Source organism: Montipora foliosa, chromosome 8, assembly GCF_036669935.1.
Source record: "Montipora foliosa isolate CH-2021 chromosome 8, ASM3666993v2, whole genome shotgun sequence".
Classification (NCBI taxonomy): Eukaryota; Metazoa; Cnidaria; class Anthozoa; order Scleractinia; family Acroporidae; genus Montipora; species Montipora foliosa.
Window position 1 is genome coordinate 15,223,890 of NC_090876.1, and position 16,160 is coordinate 15,240,049.

The following is a 16,160-nucleotide window of genomic DNA, read 5'->3' on the forward strand; positions in this document are numbered from 1 at the left end:
ATTGAGCCTTAATGACACAAGTGATTGTGAAAATACGGTTGTAATATGTTTATACCTGTGATTGTTTTTTTGTTTATAAGCAGTAAGAACCCAGTCTGTTATGACGCTTACATTTTGCAGTTTAAATATGACATAGTCGCATCAGGGTTTCCCACTGTTCTGTTGCTCAAGCAGCAGTTTTTGGGGTTTCTTGAAAAGGCATTTTGTCTCATCGAGCATTTTAAAATAATATGTTTCAGATGTTTTTCTTCCCAAATTGGCTACAGTTGTCTCTCACCCCTGCAGTGGATTCAATACTGTATTCTTTGTATAGATGTAATTGATCATCAACACAACTTTTTCATTAGAAACTGTTGAGTGCTCAAGTGTCTTCAGTTCTTTTAATTGATGAAGTAATGAATATCCTTTATTTTAGTGTCATTTAGTGATTAAGGATTTCTGCTATTTTCAAATTTATGTGTACACCCAAAACAATTAAGTTAAGAAAAAATTGAGTAGAAATTACATCATATTTGTCAGAAATGAATTGTCATTAGATACTAACCTGTAGATTTCATCCTGGAAGTGATTAAAGATGTCTGGTGTTCAAAATTAATCATTTAAACTGTAATCAGAGACCCTGTTCACAATTTTAATGTACCATTAAAGAAACAAGACATGTTTTAACATATAATGTATTAAAATATGTTTTTAGGATTAGGGTTTATTAGGGGTGGGGCAGAGGAGCAGTTGCCAGCATAATAAAAAGAAAGGAATGATCAGTTTTAAAAAACCACAATTTTTGATTTAATTTAAGTCACTCTTTTAAATATCATTGGGTCATTGGACCAATTTTTGATTAATATTAATTTTTAATGTTTTTACTGGCAAAAATGCTGCAATTTGAAGACCTACAAGACCCCCCCCCCCCAAATGACAGAAACTTAGACCTAAGACCCTGCATGGCCAAGTCTCAGAGACAAAAGACCAAAGATGCCCGCAAAATCTCAGAAACTAAGACCTTAGACTTAAATAAATGATGTTGCTGATGATGGAGCCCACAAGTTCTTTTTGATGTTGAAATTGATCTTTGAAGAAATCACAACCAAGGTGGCTAAGAACAAAGCAAGCTCATGCAAAATGCTCAATGGCAAGTCTTTTGGAAATTATGGAACTCAGGACATGAGTTGAGTTGTATTGAACTCTGATGTAAAAATATAGTCATCATATTTTAGGATTGGTGAATGGTATTTGAAATAAACAATGCTGCCAATCTACTGATCATTGTAGTTTTGAGCAAGTTCACAAGGGCCGAAAAAAATATTTCTGACAAAAAAACTGCATACACAAACTTCTGTCCTTTCTGCAAAGTGACCTCCTTAGGAAAAGATCAATTCTATGTTTTGTCTTTATCAATACGAAATCATACATGGACTTGTAGCACGATACACATGTACACCAGTGTAACATAGAGCACTTTCATGAAAATGTGTAAAATATCCCCAAATCATCATTACTTGCCAGATATTAAGTAATTAACATCAAAGAAACATATTTGGAAAATTTTCAGGGTATAATTCTTGTCTACAGCTTGTTTTAGAAATTACCCAGAATCCTTTTTGGGCGTGGCATCTGACTATTTGGTTTGCTTAGCATGACTATTATCTCTAAAATACAACAAACTTAACTAACACAACTACTTCTAAATCATGTATACTAAAAAGAGGCAATTATTTATTCATTTACAGTCAAAGGCACTTAATAAATATTATTTCTTTTCTTCTGTAATTCCCCACAAAGGTGTCACAAAGTGCCAGCAAGCCCAAAAGCTGTTTCATTTTTGTCTAGTTTTTTCATGTCAGTGATGTTCTCTCTAACAAAAGAGAGGCCTTTAAGCCCTGAAGATCTTTTATTCCCTCCACCTTTTCAGCATTTGAAATGCTTTTCTTCTCAGTATTCATCTCTAAAGTCCTTGTACACTATTGTGTAACGCAATCGTCACGTCCACTTACCTCTGATATTTTCCCGCTTTTTGCCCCTGATTTGTTATATAAACACCCCCCAAGATACTAAGGAGAGGTTACACAGGACTCCTTCGATGTTTGTTGTGGATTTCGGCTGGAAAGTGTCTTCAATTCTAGTTTGATTTGGCACGTTTTCTGCTACGAGCGTGGTTGTAATTTGATCGTTACGCTGAACACACGTGGAGTTCAACTGGAAATATGTTTCCGATTCACTGTTTGTAGAATTTCTTCGTTTTAAGCCTACTGAAGACTATAAAATTTAGCAGGATTTGAAGACCAGTAAGTGAACTGTGCTGCAGCTGTGTATCGGCGACGGTTGGTAACTAGAGGCTGAGATACAGGTTTTCTTGTGGGTAAGTAATATTCAATTTTACTAATCGAAAGTACGCAACAGATTTGTTTCCGATCACGAAAATTCTTTATTTCTTCATCGCCGTTTGAGATCATTGAAAACCTTTCGTACTCGATGGTAAACAATGTTATGAACTTTACTCAAACAAATTCTCTTCTTTTGTAGGTGCGTTTGGAAGTCGCTAGCCTGGTATTTGTAAGGCATGGAGCGCTGTCGGACCTTGAGCGTTACACAAGCACTAAAGGGCAACCGTCCTTAGAATTATAATTCTCTTTATTTGTAAAATAAATGTGGAGAACTGTAATTTTGCGTATAGTGTCATTTTTTCCTATTTAATATTTCTGCTCTGTTGAATTGTCTTAAATAGATTGCATTGAGGGTGAAATTTTACTTTTTTAACTATTTCATGCAAATTAGCTGTTACGCGTTACACGCTGATTTTGTAACTATTTTCTTGCATTTTGAAGAGTTTTTTGTTCTTATGTTCTTCCAAATGATAATTTTTTAACATATCACTTAACAACAATCCCTGTTCAACTAAGGTAGAAAATTTGAACGAAATCCGTCATTAGCTTGCAAAGATATTGGAAAATATATTTGAGCAACCACTAATGTACATGTGTATCGTGCTACAAGTCACGACAATTTTCTCACTGGTTTTACTGCTGAAAAAGTCGTTGTCAAAATGAGACCAGTTGACTTTAAATCATTTGTTTTAGTCATTGGGGTATTACATTTAAATGCAATAATTCCAGTCACTGTTCATTACAATGTAGTGCCCTCAAGAAAGATAGTAGGTACATTTCGGGCATCGACTGATAATTTAAGGAGAGTTGTATTGGATCATTTTGACTTTTTACTGAAAAGTGTGCTTCATGGCATAAATGAAAACTCACAAACATGAGCTTTTGACCCTGCAATAAAGTAATAAACTGTAAATCAATTTTTGAAATACGAACCGGAAAAGTGGAGAGTGACCGAACTGGCCTTCAAGAGATCGCAGAGTTCAAACTAGTACTGCCGGTTCTGTACAGGCAGAGATCTTTTCCACACTGAGTACCTGCTCTATTATCGGCAACATTCTTTTAGTCTCAGGTCTTAGTTTTTGAGATTTGGTGGGGGTCTTAAGTCTTGGTTTCTGCGATTTGACAGGGGTCTTAAGTCTTAGTTTTTGAGATTTGGTAGGGATCTTAAGGTCTGCAGTTTTTGAGATTTTTCTGAGGTATGTCTTAGGTCTTACATCTTAGGTCTGTGTTTTTGAGACACCCCTGCCTGCAATTTCAATTACATTAAATTTCAGTTTTTACCCAAGACATTCCCTATAGAGTCTCTAGGAATGAAACTCGCCCAAATCATCATTATATTTCCTTAAGCCTAGAAATCGTGTTTATTGTATTAATAATGATGACCACATGTAACAGTGGAATTTCACTCAATTTTTTGATATTATGTTTTAGTTTCTTGTGAAATGTTCTGTGTTTTTTTACAGAGATCAAGCAGTTTATCAAAACTTTTAAGACTAACGGAGTGAACACCAGCACATACTATGTACTTTCCATTGATGAAAACCACAACAACCTTCTAGTTGGAGCAAGGTGAGCTGTAAACCTCTGAGCAATCAGATGTTGTCTTTTGTAACTACCAGTAATTTATGCCAAACATTTACAATTCACTTACTCTCACATTGTGCAAATTGCACAATGCCTGACAGAAATCATGTAGCACTCGATCTGATTTGCATATGAGTACAGGGAAACCTGATGTGGCCTTGTAACTTGCTTTTGATATGTCCATGATTATAGGGTAAAAGTTAAAAATCGGATCCCACCAACGCGTCGGCTAATGTCGGCCAACGCAATTCTTGAGTGCATTTGAGCATCATTGTTTTTTTTTTTATATTTCCAGGAATAATGCTTTTCTGGTGAATTTGGACAACATGGACAGTTACGTGGTGAGTTTTATAAAGACTCCAAATGTTACCAATGAAAGTACAAGCTAGCAGACCAGATGTGATGGTGGATTTATTGAAATAAGTGTTGCCCAAAACGTTCTCTATTTTGTCAAAACAGCCTGCTACCCTTCCCTGAATTAAAGATTTTGTCCCTAATTCCCATATTTGGTGGTACCATGGACTTAACAGTAGCAAAAGGCTGGACTAGGGCCATTATGCAACTGGTCAGTACAAAATGCAGGCTAAGCAGAGTGAAGATTGGAGACTGGGTTTGAAATGCAGTCACATCATTTTAACATGTGACATATTTTCAAGGTCTAAGTACTGTATGTTTACTCAATCACGTGTGACCCCACCATACATTGAATACTAACCAGACAAAGGTCGGATTTGAGATTAAATATCAGGCCTAAAACGTTATTCAGTGTTTCGGTGTTGCGCTGCTTCATTTCTTAGTAATGTCGCATGATACCTAGGCTAATCAATGTAAGCGGCGGTCACTCTTGTCTTTTACAAGGGTTTGAGTGAAAATCAAGGCAGAGTAGCTGGCATTGAGAGACAAATTTCTGACAACATAGATGGCGGTATACCTCTAGTGTGATTACCAGCTTCTAATGAAACCCCTGCTGACTAGCAGTAGGTCTATTTTCTTTAAAAAAAAGGAGCAATGAAAAGTTGTTTGTCCCTAAAACTGAAGCATAAACCTTTTGTGACCCCAGCTTAGTGATCTTGTCCCCATAACTGCATTCCACAAATATAACTACATTCATTTGTTGTTGTCCAGGCATGGAGGAAAGCAGCTAAATTTTCTTTGTGTTTGTGTGCTTATATCTAATGGAGTTCCTATGATGGGTTTAAGTTTTGCATTGACCACTAGCTGAAGCGTTCTGTTTGGTCCCTGTTCAAGTTTGACTCATTGGTGCTTGAAAATAATTATTGCCAACGAGGCGGCCGACCCCAGAGGGTCGGCCGTCGAGTTGGCAAATCATAGAGCCGTACGTGATTACAGAAGAAAAATCTCATCTCAGCGTAAGGGACCCTTTTTTGACCATATTTGGGTGTAAGTAATACTCCATATTTGGGTAGTGACGTCACGTTTTTGCATGTGTCGCTTCCACCGTGTGGTTTGTGTGTTGTTTCAGCGGACGATTCAGCTGGTGAGATTGGAGGCGCTTGTAGTTGCCTTACGTGTTTGTAAATTGAATTGTAAGCAGCGGCTGATCAAGGAATAGGGTTATACCTACAAATTTCGGACAGAACGAGTGTGTTCGCTTGTCGATTTCGAACCAGCGTGTTCGCTTGCGAACCAGCGTGTTTAATTGTCAATTTCGAACCAGCGTGTTCGCTTGTCAATTTTAAAGCAGTGCTTTCTTTCGTCGATTGCCATGTTTTTAAAGACTTCAGATCAAAGAATTGAACAAATTACTATAACACATCTTCTTATAGCACAAAGAATTGTCCTTGAACTCCAGCGTTGCGTAATTAAAACCACTCACAGCTTGGACAAAGCGGGGGTAGACAATATTGCTTGATTATTGCGTTCAATACATTTATTATCTGGTTAATCGCCGTTACAAGCCGACAACTAAATGTTGGGTTCTTTAGCTTAGCAGACATTGCTTTTCAGGGTTCATTCAATGTGAAATGCAGTGCTGTTATTATTATTGTTATTATAACCTTCATCACCACGTGCGTGAAAGTTTGAGTTGCGCCGATGAAACACATTCCCTACAAGGGGCTGCCGAAAGTTTTTACGCCATCAGTGTAATAGTCGAGCTTGTGTTTATACTGATAGTTAACTTTCAGCATACCATTTAAGTTGTCATGGTTTATGTTCACCGCAGAGTGCTTTTTCTGTCACCTATTCTTTATGGCAGCAGTTGCTCGATAATCAAACCTTCATTTTCTTGTTTTAGAGTAAATTCTCAACCAGAGACAGTGTATACCACTACAAAAGCAATCCACCTTTCTCTGGACAGAGTATAACGTTTTTACGTTAAAATCTGGACTCAGACAGAACACTCTCAAAGTGTGTAAATAAAGTGTAATCGATGTAATATCCAAGGGTTCAGTCAAAAACCTTCATACGTTTGTTGTATTTATCTTTTTTTGATTGAATGAAAAAATGAAACGAAAATTCATGCGCACATTTATTCAAACAATACTCAAACAACCAGTAAACCTAAGGTAACACTTCAACGTCACAAGATATTGCTTCGAACTTAAGTAAAACTCCCTCAACATATACACACTTTGAAATTATGGAATTCCTCAAATTATGCCTTCAAGACCAAGACTCTTATCAGAGTTACTTCAAACTCTTCCTTTCCTACCTTCATTTATAGTAAAATAATTTTACCTCTGTGTCAAACTTTCACACATTCCAGAGACATAAAACAATTTTGCCTCGTTGGCACTTGCCGCAAGGCACAACTAGCATATACATGTAATAAGCTAATTGTGGCCTGCCTCCTGTCAGTGCTGATTCTTAAAGATAATGTCATTGTTTGATTCTAGAAAAAGTATTAGGTTTCTTTGTGTGTGTAAAAAACCCACAAAAGGACCTGTGCATCAAGTAAACATTTATTTATTTATTTAAAATAAATTACGTGTCCTATTTTATTTATGCCCACCAGTTCTCTTGCTGGCGCATACATCTGTATGCTGTGTTGCATCTGCTTTTTTTGGCACTGCAGTTGTTGTATAATTATTAGGGAGTTTAAGATCTACAACGCCGACGTCGACGAAAACGTCACCTCAAAATATAACGTTGCACTATCGTAAGTTTCTCGCGGTTTGCCCATCCCGTTTGGGTCTTACAATGTGGCCGAAGCATCCTAAAAATAAATTGGTACGAGCGGTTGCAGAGCAAAAATAGAGAACGAAAGATTCACATTTGAACGCTCACGTTGTCGTCAAAACCGCAATGCTACTCAAAAATTAAAAAGAAATGGAATCGGCAAGTTTAAATTTTCACGACTCAGCCTGAACAGCGTTGATATATGACTATCGTAAAACGCTACTGGATATTATTAACTGTCAAAAATCGGGACTCAAACGGAAATCGGTGGTATTAATACTTGTTAAAATTAAACAATTCATTGTCTTGATAGTGCGTACGTACGTGCTTGGCATTGCTTGGCATTGTTGTTTCGGTTGTACCCGTGTAGGTTATTTAGGAAGTCGAGTTTTCTTGCTGTTGCACCCATAAAGCAACACTCGTGACGGTTCTTTATTCAATTATGTTAACCTGAAATTTAGGACTTGATGGAAAAAATCTGGACAAGTATAAATAAATCCTTTTTTAAGACAGAAGCGATTGTGGTATAAGGTTTTGTTTTGGCTTTGCTTTAGACTGTGCTAGTGACCTCAGTTTCTGGAAAACAGCTACTCTAGGATAGGAGTCCTTTGGGGAGTTTACTCTAGTATAGGGTAGCAAAATCCAGCTGAAACTAGCTCTGGTATAGGCTAAGAGTTCCAGGGTCCCAGCGGCACATCCCCACCCAGAAATTCCTAAAGTACCCCCCCCCCCCCCCCCAATGATATTGTTGTTTCGTGGCGTTCTCGTTGACCACCGCGTCGTAGATCTTTAAGTCCCTATTATGTAGCCTACAAATGCAGTCGTTTCTCCCAGAAACAACGGCTGGAAACTCGTCTGCATTCGCTGGCTGTTGTAATATTATTGAAGTTATGAGACAACGTGATGTACATGCACACGTAGATCATCATTTACAAATTAAGAGTTCAAAGATGTTACACTTACTGGCTTGCAACTATTCAGTGTTCATTCATAATTTTTGTAGGACATGATGTTCAACCAAAGGTATAAATTGTACAAGTACTTCATTAAAGTGACGAGAACTATTTATCAGTTAAGCATCTTTTGCTAAACGAAATCTTGCTGTTGTTAATTTTCCTTGACGAAATTATTCTCAAATTTAAAATGCATTGAATTTTGTTTCAAATCTCTTTCAGTCATGGAATGTGTTAAACCATCCCGGTGATGCTTTTGTCAAGTTGATGTTACCATTGAAGGACAGGATTTTACTTTGTTGGATTGAAAAGCAGTACAGTGGAAGCTGTTCGTGGAAAAATGTTAGTAATATCATTACACATTTGGTTCCAAATTGTTGTCCAGTGTCAGGGCTGTCCAGGACTGTCAAACCTACAATCTGGGACAAAATTGTTGAGAAAACTCTGCTTTTGGACTAAACTCCGATCACGAGTATGAAAAAGAAGCTCTCTTTTTGCCCCCACTCCCCCTGATCAATGTTGCTAGACGAAACAAAGCATGTCGAACCTGGGCTTATCAACATTGGTTGTAGGGGGGAGGGGGATCGCTAATAATGTGCGATATTGAGGACGTAGTGCGCAAAAGAACCCCTGTTTTTAATATTCTCAACCCTTTTTGTCCAAGATTGTAGCTTCCTGCCAAATCCCAAGTATTTTCTCTGAGTCTAAATTTCTTTTTGACTTTTTGAGAAAGAGAAACTAAGTCAGAGGCTCAAGTTGTGAGGAGTTGACTGTGATTTTGAGAAAGTGTTCAATGTTAGAACACTTTTGAGTCGATTAAAGTCCAAATAACAGATTCATGCACCCATCCACGTACTTCCTGTATAACAGGATATGATGATTTGGTGATGTGGAACCGCTGCTGTCCTTGAATTAAAGTCGGCAGTCTTTGGCTACATGTGGTTTCCCTTAAAGAAACTATAGAAAGGAGGGGAATTGCTGAAACGCTTATAAATCAATGTCCAAAAGTGTTTGCGTGAGAAATAACTTTAAAAAGGAGGAGTAAGTGAATTCACAGCAGGAAATGAGACGATGTTTATTAACATAAGGGATGGTGCATTATTTACAAGGATGACCGGGTTGGGAAAAAACCGAACGGGCACGGTGATACACAACACAAAGTGTGCTGAGGACCTCATATTACCAAAAAAAAACTTTTTCATGCTTAACTAGAGCATCCTATTGATGAGTAGCACAATCATGATGTACATTTGGGAAACCAGTATCTTGAGCGAACACTTCGGGTCATATCTCTGCTCGTAAAAAGCGTTAGCCACTCAAATTTTGCAGATATACTTCTTACATATTAGGGAACATTTACTGTGTAGATTAGCGAAATCGGTCGCTTAACTTTAGAATAAACGGATTCGGTTGTTCACTTTGGGGACAAAAAATGGCGCGTCACGCGTAACACGCAAACGAGCAAGACAAACAAAATAAGGTTCGTTAGACGGCTTGTTCTTTCCTCATCACAACGAAATCAACAACATATTTCACATTCACAATGTTGCAACTAGTAAACAAAAAAAATGTGGTTAATTTCTCACCTATGAGAGAAAAGAAGGCGAAAAGCACAACAGTCTTGAGCGTCACGCTCCTAAAATCTTCGGTGCTGTTTTTACAATTTGCGGCTGTAACCTTCGAATGTTTTGTGGTTAGGCAGAATTAAGTATGGTTCGAGAATGCTCATTTGTGGTAGTTGCTTTGGAGAAAGTTTCACCAAAAATTTCTCAGCACACGAGAAGCCAGAGCATTTTTTCTCAGTCTGAAACAAATCGTCCGCCATTACAATTTGCTTTAGGACCGAAGCACAGCTTCGTGAAATGTCCTCTGTATCTTGCGTGTCCAAGCTCACATTACGAAATCCAAAGAAAAACAGAATGCTCATTTCACGTACAAATTACACGCCAAAGCTCAGAAAGAACCAATTCAAATTGTGAAAGAATGAGACCTCTTTGTGAGTCTGAAACACTTCTTGACTTTGAGAGCGCGAACGAACCAAAAGTACACTTTGATCGCTTTCCCCTTGCAGATCTGCCATTACAACGTTTCGACACGTTCCCAAACGTTCCCTCAGAACCAATAGTGATAAACAAGCTTTGCTACCAGGCCTTAACTTGTTTTTATCCAGTTAAACCGGTTTTTTCCGGACTTGAGCCGATTTTTGCCCTGTGTTTTGCAATCCACGTGGAAAATTTCGCGGGAATTTCACAATTGCGAATCAAGCAATTAACATCTCTGTAATGTCAAAAGTTAAAAATAAGAATAACTCAGGTCTTTTAACACAGTTTATAAGCTCAATCTAGGCAAAATGAAGAGATAACCATGCCCGCAAGGGATCATGGGTAAATTGAAAATTGCTCCATCAGTACAAAAAATTACATTTTACATTAAGATATCAGCTTAAGAGGTTATTTGATTGTGTTAGGTTCATTTTCATCAAATTTTATGACAGTATGAAAAATTTTGTGAAATTTCACTATGTTACACAAATGTACATCATGATTGTGCTACTCATCATTTTCCTTCAAAAGGCGGGAAACACATGATTAGGCATTGCAAATTCAGCGAATTTGCGGCGTCAGCCAGCCAAGTTCCTTATTTTACGTCACGCAAAAATGGGCTCAAAAAATACGTCTGTTATCTGCCTCGGAAAAAAACTTTTATTAGAACGTGAACAAAAACAGTTTTTTTGTAGATGTGACAAGCTGTGGTTTTATTTCTGTTCATTAATTGGATGTCTTGCACCTTGTGTTAAAGTATTTCCACTGATCGGACAATCAAGTTTATTTGATTTTACATTATTCAGAATCCTCCTCCGAAGCAGAAGCGGAAATATATCCCTTGGAAGTTTTTATTTTCTCACTCATAATTTCGAGTAGTTCATCTATCTTGATCGCATCTTCCGCAAAAAGACCTTTCTTCCTTAGGATATATAATGCCAATTAACAGTTGTTTTCACAGTGACTACATCGAATTCTAAAATGAAAACCGGGAAGTCTTTTAGACGGATTTTTACCTATACGAGGTTGAAGATGACCGAGAAATGAATCCTTTTTACCGGTTACGTAACGTTTTTGGTTTAGAAAATACAGCATTTTGAATTTCCGAATTGTCAGTTGCTTGACACCAGACAATGAAATCTGTCTTGATTGGAAAATGTGTCTCGTTACGATTCTCTGCAGTTTAAATGTTTCAAGGACTTTAGGAGATCAGTTTATACTCATGTGTACAGTCTCGCCAGGGGCACCGCACCTAACGTCAATAGCTGTTATTACAGTTGAGCCCACGTCGCTCGAAGCAGAACCATCTTCTGCTGTCCCTACGCGATAAGAAAGCCACGTTTTCAGCGTAGGCTTTGTCAGATGGCGAGGGCATCTTCCATTTAACAGCTGTAGTTTCTCTTCTTCTGAGAAAAACAGAAATTCTGGATGGGAACTCATTATTTTTTGCGCATTTCGAACGCTAAATCTCTTACTAGGCTCTTTCCTGTGTCTTGATCGAAAGTTGACCCGAAAGCCTCGCTTCCGCGCGCTCTGAAACTAACACCGCTGAAACGTGGGCTCAACTGTAATAACAGCTATTTTCGGAAAATATGTGTTCGGAAGACGATTTGAGATCAAGAATTTTCGGCGGAACATTTGTTGTAAAATTTCTTGCTTGCCTGCCTGGCCTAGGATTTTCGAACATCTAAAAAATGGTATAATTGCCCATTTTTAACAGATTTTTACCCTAAAAAGGTCACCTAGAATTTTCGGGAGCCTTCTTTCTGCCTGAAATTTTCCAAAAGATAAGGTTTGATCCCTGTAATTTTCAGATCACTAGACTTTCAGCTCGGAGATCCAAAGAGATGAAAAATTTCTAGGGGATAAAAATTTGCCTATATCTACCGTTTAAATACTAAAATACGTTTAACAACTGTATTTTTAAGTGGTTTCGAACAATATTCTCGTTGGGTGCCCCTGTCTCGCGAGTGAAGAGTAAGCGCTTTCTGGGTCACGTGAACTACAGATGTAAAGTAAAGTAACCATATTTTACGTCGATAACTCGTAACAGTAATTCAACTGACAAACCTGAGGTCGATGGTGCGCTCATTTTACTCCCCCCTCTCCATCAGTGCTCCGCTTTACGGGTATTTAAAGCTACTTAGCTACACGGAAAGGAAAGAAGTCGAAACAAGGATGCGAGATCCGGGATTCGAACTCAGGACCTCTAGCACCTAGGCCGCGCACTAACCGACTGTGCCATCCTTGATTTTGGTTCACCACCTGACGGCCCCATAGAAAAATCTATAAAGTTGCGTGAAACGTTTCGACAAGAAACTCAGAAACTGTGTACCGCACAGACCTGAAAATTGGAGAGGTAGTTCAAGTTATGAATTTGTCTCCTACGACATCCCAAGTCCTTGGCTTTTTTCATTGAGCGGAGAGAATTCTGATTGGTTCTCTGAGCGGTCCGAATTTGCAATACGGACCGCTAAGATGGACCGGTCACGAAGCAGCGTATATAAGTTGCGAAACCGTTCCCATTATCTGTTTCCATTAAAATGTTTTTTATGTAGTCATGGAGTGTCAGAGTTCCAAAACGAATTTTACGTCAGCATTGTAATGGCCGCGGATTTCTTGCTCTGTTTGGCGATAAACAAGAGTTAAGGAAAAGAAAACCTAGCGAAAGAGAGCCAATATAATAAAAACCTAATCGAACTAGTTTGTTTTGTCTGTACTGGGAAAATATTGGTCGAGTTCCTTTTTTTGCAAGTATATGGACTTCGCTCCATAAACTTGCAAAAATAGGAACTCGACCAATTTTTAGCCAGTACGAACCTCACGCTAGTTGAATAAAAGATCTACATATGGCATGGCCACATTCACGACATCAAAGACAGTTGGAATGTCAGCCAAAAGTTATTATCATGTCACTTGTATCACCTAAAAACTATCGTATTTATTAATAATTATGTTTTGACCTTTTCCAGAGGACGAATTTAAATGATGCTCCAGGAAGCAATCAAGGATTTGTATTTAAGTCAGATGAAAAATACGACATACCAAGCTCATCACCAGACCAGAATGACACAGCCATCATAACAGGTTTGTAAACATGATGGGTGTTTGCTTTGTGGCACAGAGCAGTCAATGAGGAATTTAATGCCAGAAAAACTTTGTAATCTATATGTAGAGTGCGGTTACTTCCCGTCTTTGCTGATTTTTTACAGGCTTTCTGTGGAAAATGGAAGGCATAATTAGGATTACACACTATCTTTATTGCTCAGCTTTGACAAGATAATGCAACATCTTCGATAACTTAACCATTCAAAGATTGTTTGCATCATTATAAGACCAGTTCTTTCATATCATAATCCTCCAACAAAAACTGTATTTGGAGCACTGTATGTCTTATGCAGTCAAAGCTTATTTACAGCAACTTCAAGTAGCGCAAGGTTTGGATGGCGTGATGTGGCAAAGTGGTATCCAAGCATGCTTAAATTGATTTTTGTCATTTATTGCTAGTCCTTGTTCATTTTCATAACAATTGAAATTGTGCTGTTTTAAAGTAACCCCATTTCATCATTTTACAGAGAAAAGTTAACTTTACTCGATCTACCACACCTCTGCAAACAAACTAGACATCTAGGGGAAATTACATTTACGAGTCCACTGAGTAACAATGCTCTCGTTTTTTTGTTTAACAGAGGATGGGACTCTCTTTACGGCCAGTCAAGGCAGGTCGATCATTTATAGTAAGAGATTTAAGCAACCTCAGTTGACAAATGTCTTTACTTCAAGAGAAAGGAGCGCATTTTATGACGGTGAGTCAAATCAATTTCTTGGATCTTTTCCTGTGAATGAAAATTATGCCGTTAAACTAAAAGCAGTACTACGATAAATATATTGAGTATATTTTTTTTAGGATTCTGCAATTATGTCTATCAAACACTTGAAAGCTTTGTATTTCGTTAGGAGAAGACGTCGTTGAATTACGACTGGAATTTCCTAAGGGCCGATTTACACGGTAAGATTTTCGTCGCATTCTCTACTTGCAAAAATCCCATAATAAACCTCTTTTTTTACCCCCCCCCCCCCCCCAAAAAAAAAAAAAAAAAAAAAAAAATTGCATTCTTCATGTCTCCCAGGTGAAACAATGATTATGCAAACGTTTGGGGGGGGGGGGGGGGGTAAAAGAGGTGTATTAACCCTTTCAGCCCCGATAGTGCCAAATGGCACTTATAGATTTTACTCTGTCTAACGCCAGACGATTTTACTCGTCAATGGGGAACCCCTCGGGGCTTAAAGGGTTAAGCTAACAGCGTGAAAAAACTATGTCCCTGTTTAACCCTTTCAGCCCCGACAGTGCCAAATGGCACTTATAGATTTTACTCTGTCTAACGCCAGACGATTTTACTCGTCAATGGGGAACCCCTCGGGGCTTAAAGGGTTAAGCTAACAGCGTGAAAAAACTATGTCCCTGTTTAACCCTTTCAGCCCCGACAGTGCCAAATGGCACTTATAGATTTTACTCTGTCTAACGCCAGACGATTTTACTCGTCAATGGGGAACCCCTCGGGGCTTAAAGGGTTAAGCTAACAGCGTGAAAAAACTATGTCCCTGTTTAACCCTTTCAGCCCCGACAGTGCCAAATGGCACTTATAGATTTTACTCTGTCTAACGCCAGACGATTTTACTCGTCAATGGGGAACCCCTCGGGGCTTAAAGGGTTAAGCTAACAGCGTGAAAAAACTATGTCCCTGTTTAACCCTTTCAGCCCCGACAGTGCCAAATGGCACTTATAGATTTTACTCTGTCTAACGCCAGACGATTTTACTCGTCAATGGGGAACCCCTCGGGGCTTAAAGGGTTAAAGGATTTGTGCACGTAGAGAATGCGACAAGCTTACCACAGGCCTACGACATAACTTACGATTGTCGCAGCGTTTTAAACATGTTTTAAAATGCAACGACATTTTTTCCGACTTACGCGACAATCGTAAGCAAGTTGCATGCGACAAAAATCGTACCGTGTAAATCGGCCCAAAGAGAGTACCAGATCAACCAGGAACGACACCATTCAACTTGCAAAGCTTAAAAATTAAATCTTTGTGTAACACGGTAGCTCATAACTTTTTGTTGTTGTTGTTGTTTTTTTGCAGACGTGGATTTCGTAAAAAGCTTTGAAATTGCGCCTTACGTTTACTTCTTTTTCCGCGAACGGACCTTGGAATGCGCTAGTTGCGGAAAGTTTAAATTTTCTAGGGTAGCAAGAATTTGCAAGGTAAAAAAAAGAAATACCACTGGGTGATTAATGTCTTACCGTGTAGCGGTAAAAAGTTATATCTGTAGTTGAGCTTATACTTGAATGTTCAGTTCAGCCTGGATTTTCAGAATGCGTATGAGGAGCCATTTGTAATGTGGAGGAACTAGGGCACTCAAATTCGTCAGACCGTGCCTGCGGCGACCTCTGCATGGGCAACACTCGCATGAGATGTGGTATACTTGTCCTGTTAACCTTTCTTTTGGGATCCTGTTGGTGTTTTCCGTGCTAGCAGAGGTCTCTTTTCTTTTGCGTTCGCTGGGTTGACGAGTACGGGAGAAGATGCCTCTGTCATGGGTCGAAACTCACTTTGATCCAACCTGGCACGGCACTCCTCCCTCGTGCAAACCGCATGCGCCATGATATGTTTGCTGACTGTGACTTGAGCCAACTGTGTCCCACGCATTTCTTTACAGTAATTACGCTGTTGTTAAGTGAGCCCACACAACATGAAGTATGACGTAAGGATTCGGTCGCTAAGTAACCGCCATGCATGCTTAACGCAGTGAATTTCGACCCATGGTAGAGGTCTCTTCTCCCGTACTCATCAAGCCAGCGAAAGCAAAGGAAAAGAGACCTGCTAGCAGGGAAGTGGTACGTTTCCGTTTTCGCTTGACGTCGCAAACCAATATTGGCTAATGATGTTGCACCGTTGGGCCAAGGTGTATGAATATTATGGCTAGTGTCAAGGCACCTGGCGAACAGTTAAGTTTGGTCTTCTGTTATGATACGCATAGGGTTATAGTGGGTTGAAA

At 38.8% G+C, this 16,160-nt stretch overlaps 1 protein-coding gene and 1 long non-coding RNA gene across 6 annotated transcripts in view; both read left to right on the forward strand.

Moving 5' to 3' along the window:
- Positions 1–16,160, forward strand: part of LOC138012477 (semaphorin-5A-like) — a 63,760-nt gene that overhangs the window by 19,000 nt on the left and 28,600 nt on the right. For all 5 annotated transcript variants that reach the window (XM_068859256.1, XM_068859258.1, XM_068859259.1 and 2 more), the window contains 6 exons: positions 3,845–3,950; positions 4,261–4,306; positions 8,282–8,401; positions 13,074–13,188; positions 13,791–13,907; positions 15,245–15,366. In XM_068859256.1, coding sequence (XP_068715357.1) covers positions 3,845–3,950; positions 4,261–4,306; positions 8,282–8,401; positions 13,074–13,188; positions 13,791–13,907; positions 15,245–15,366 — 626 coding nt within the window. The remainder of the gene's footprint in view (positions 1–3,844; positions 3,951–4,260; positions 4,307–8,281; positions 8,402–13,073; positions 13,189–13,790; positions 13,908–15,244; positions 15,367–16,160) is intronic.
- LOC138012479 (uncharacterized) lies at positions 1,418–2,659 on the forward strand. The gene is made up of 2 exons (XR_011125043.1): positions 1,418–2,356; positions 2,521–2,659. It is a non-coding gene; the product is annotated as an uncharacterized lncRNA (long non-coding RNA).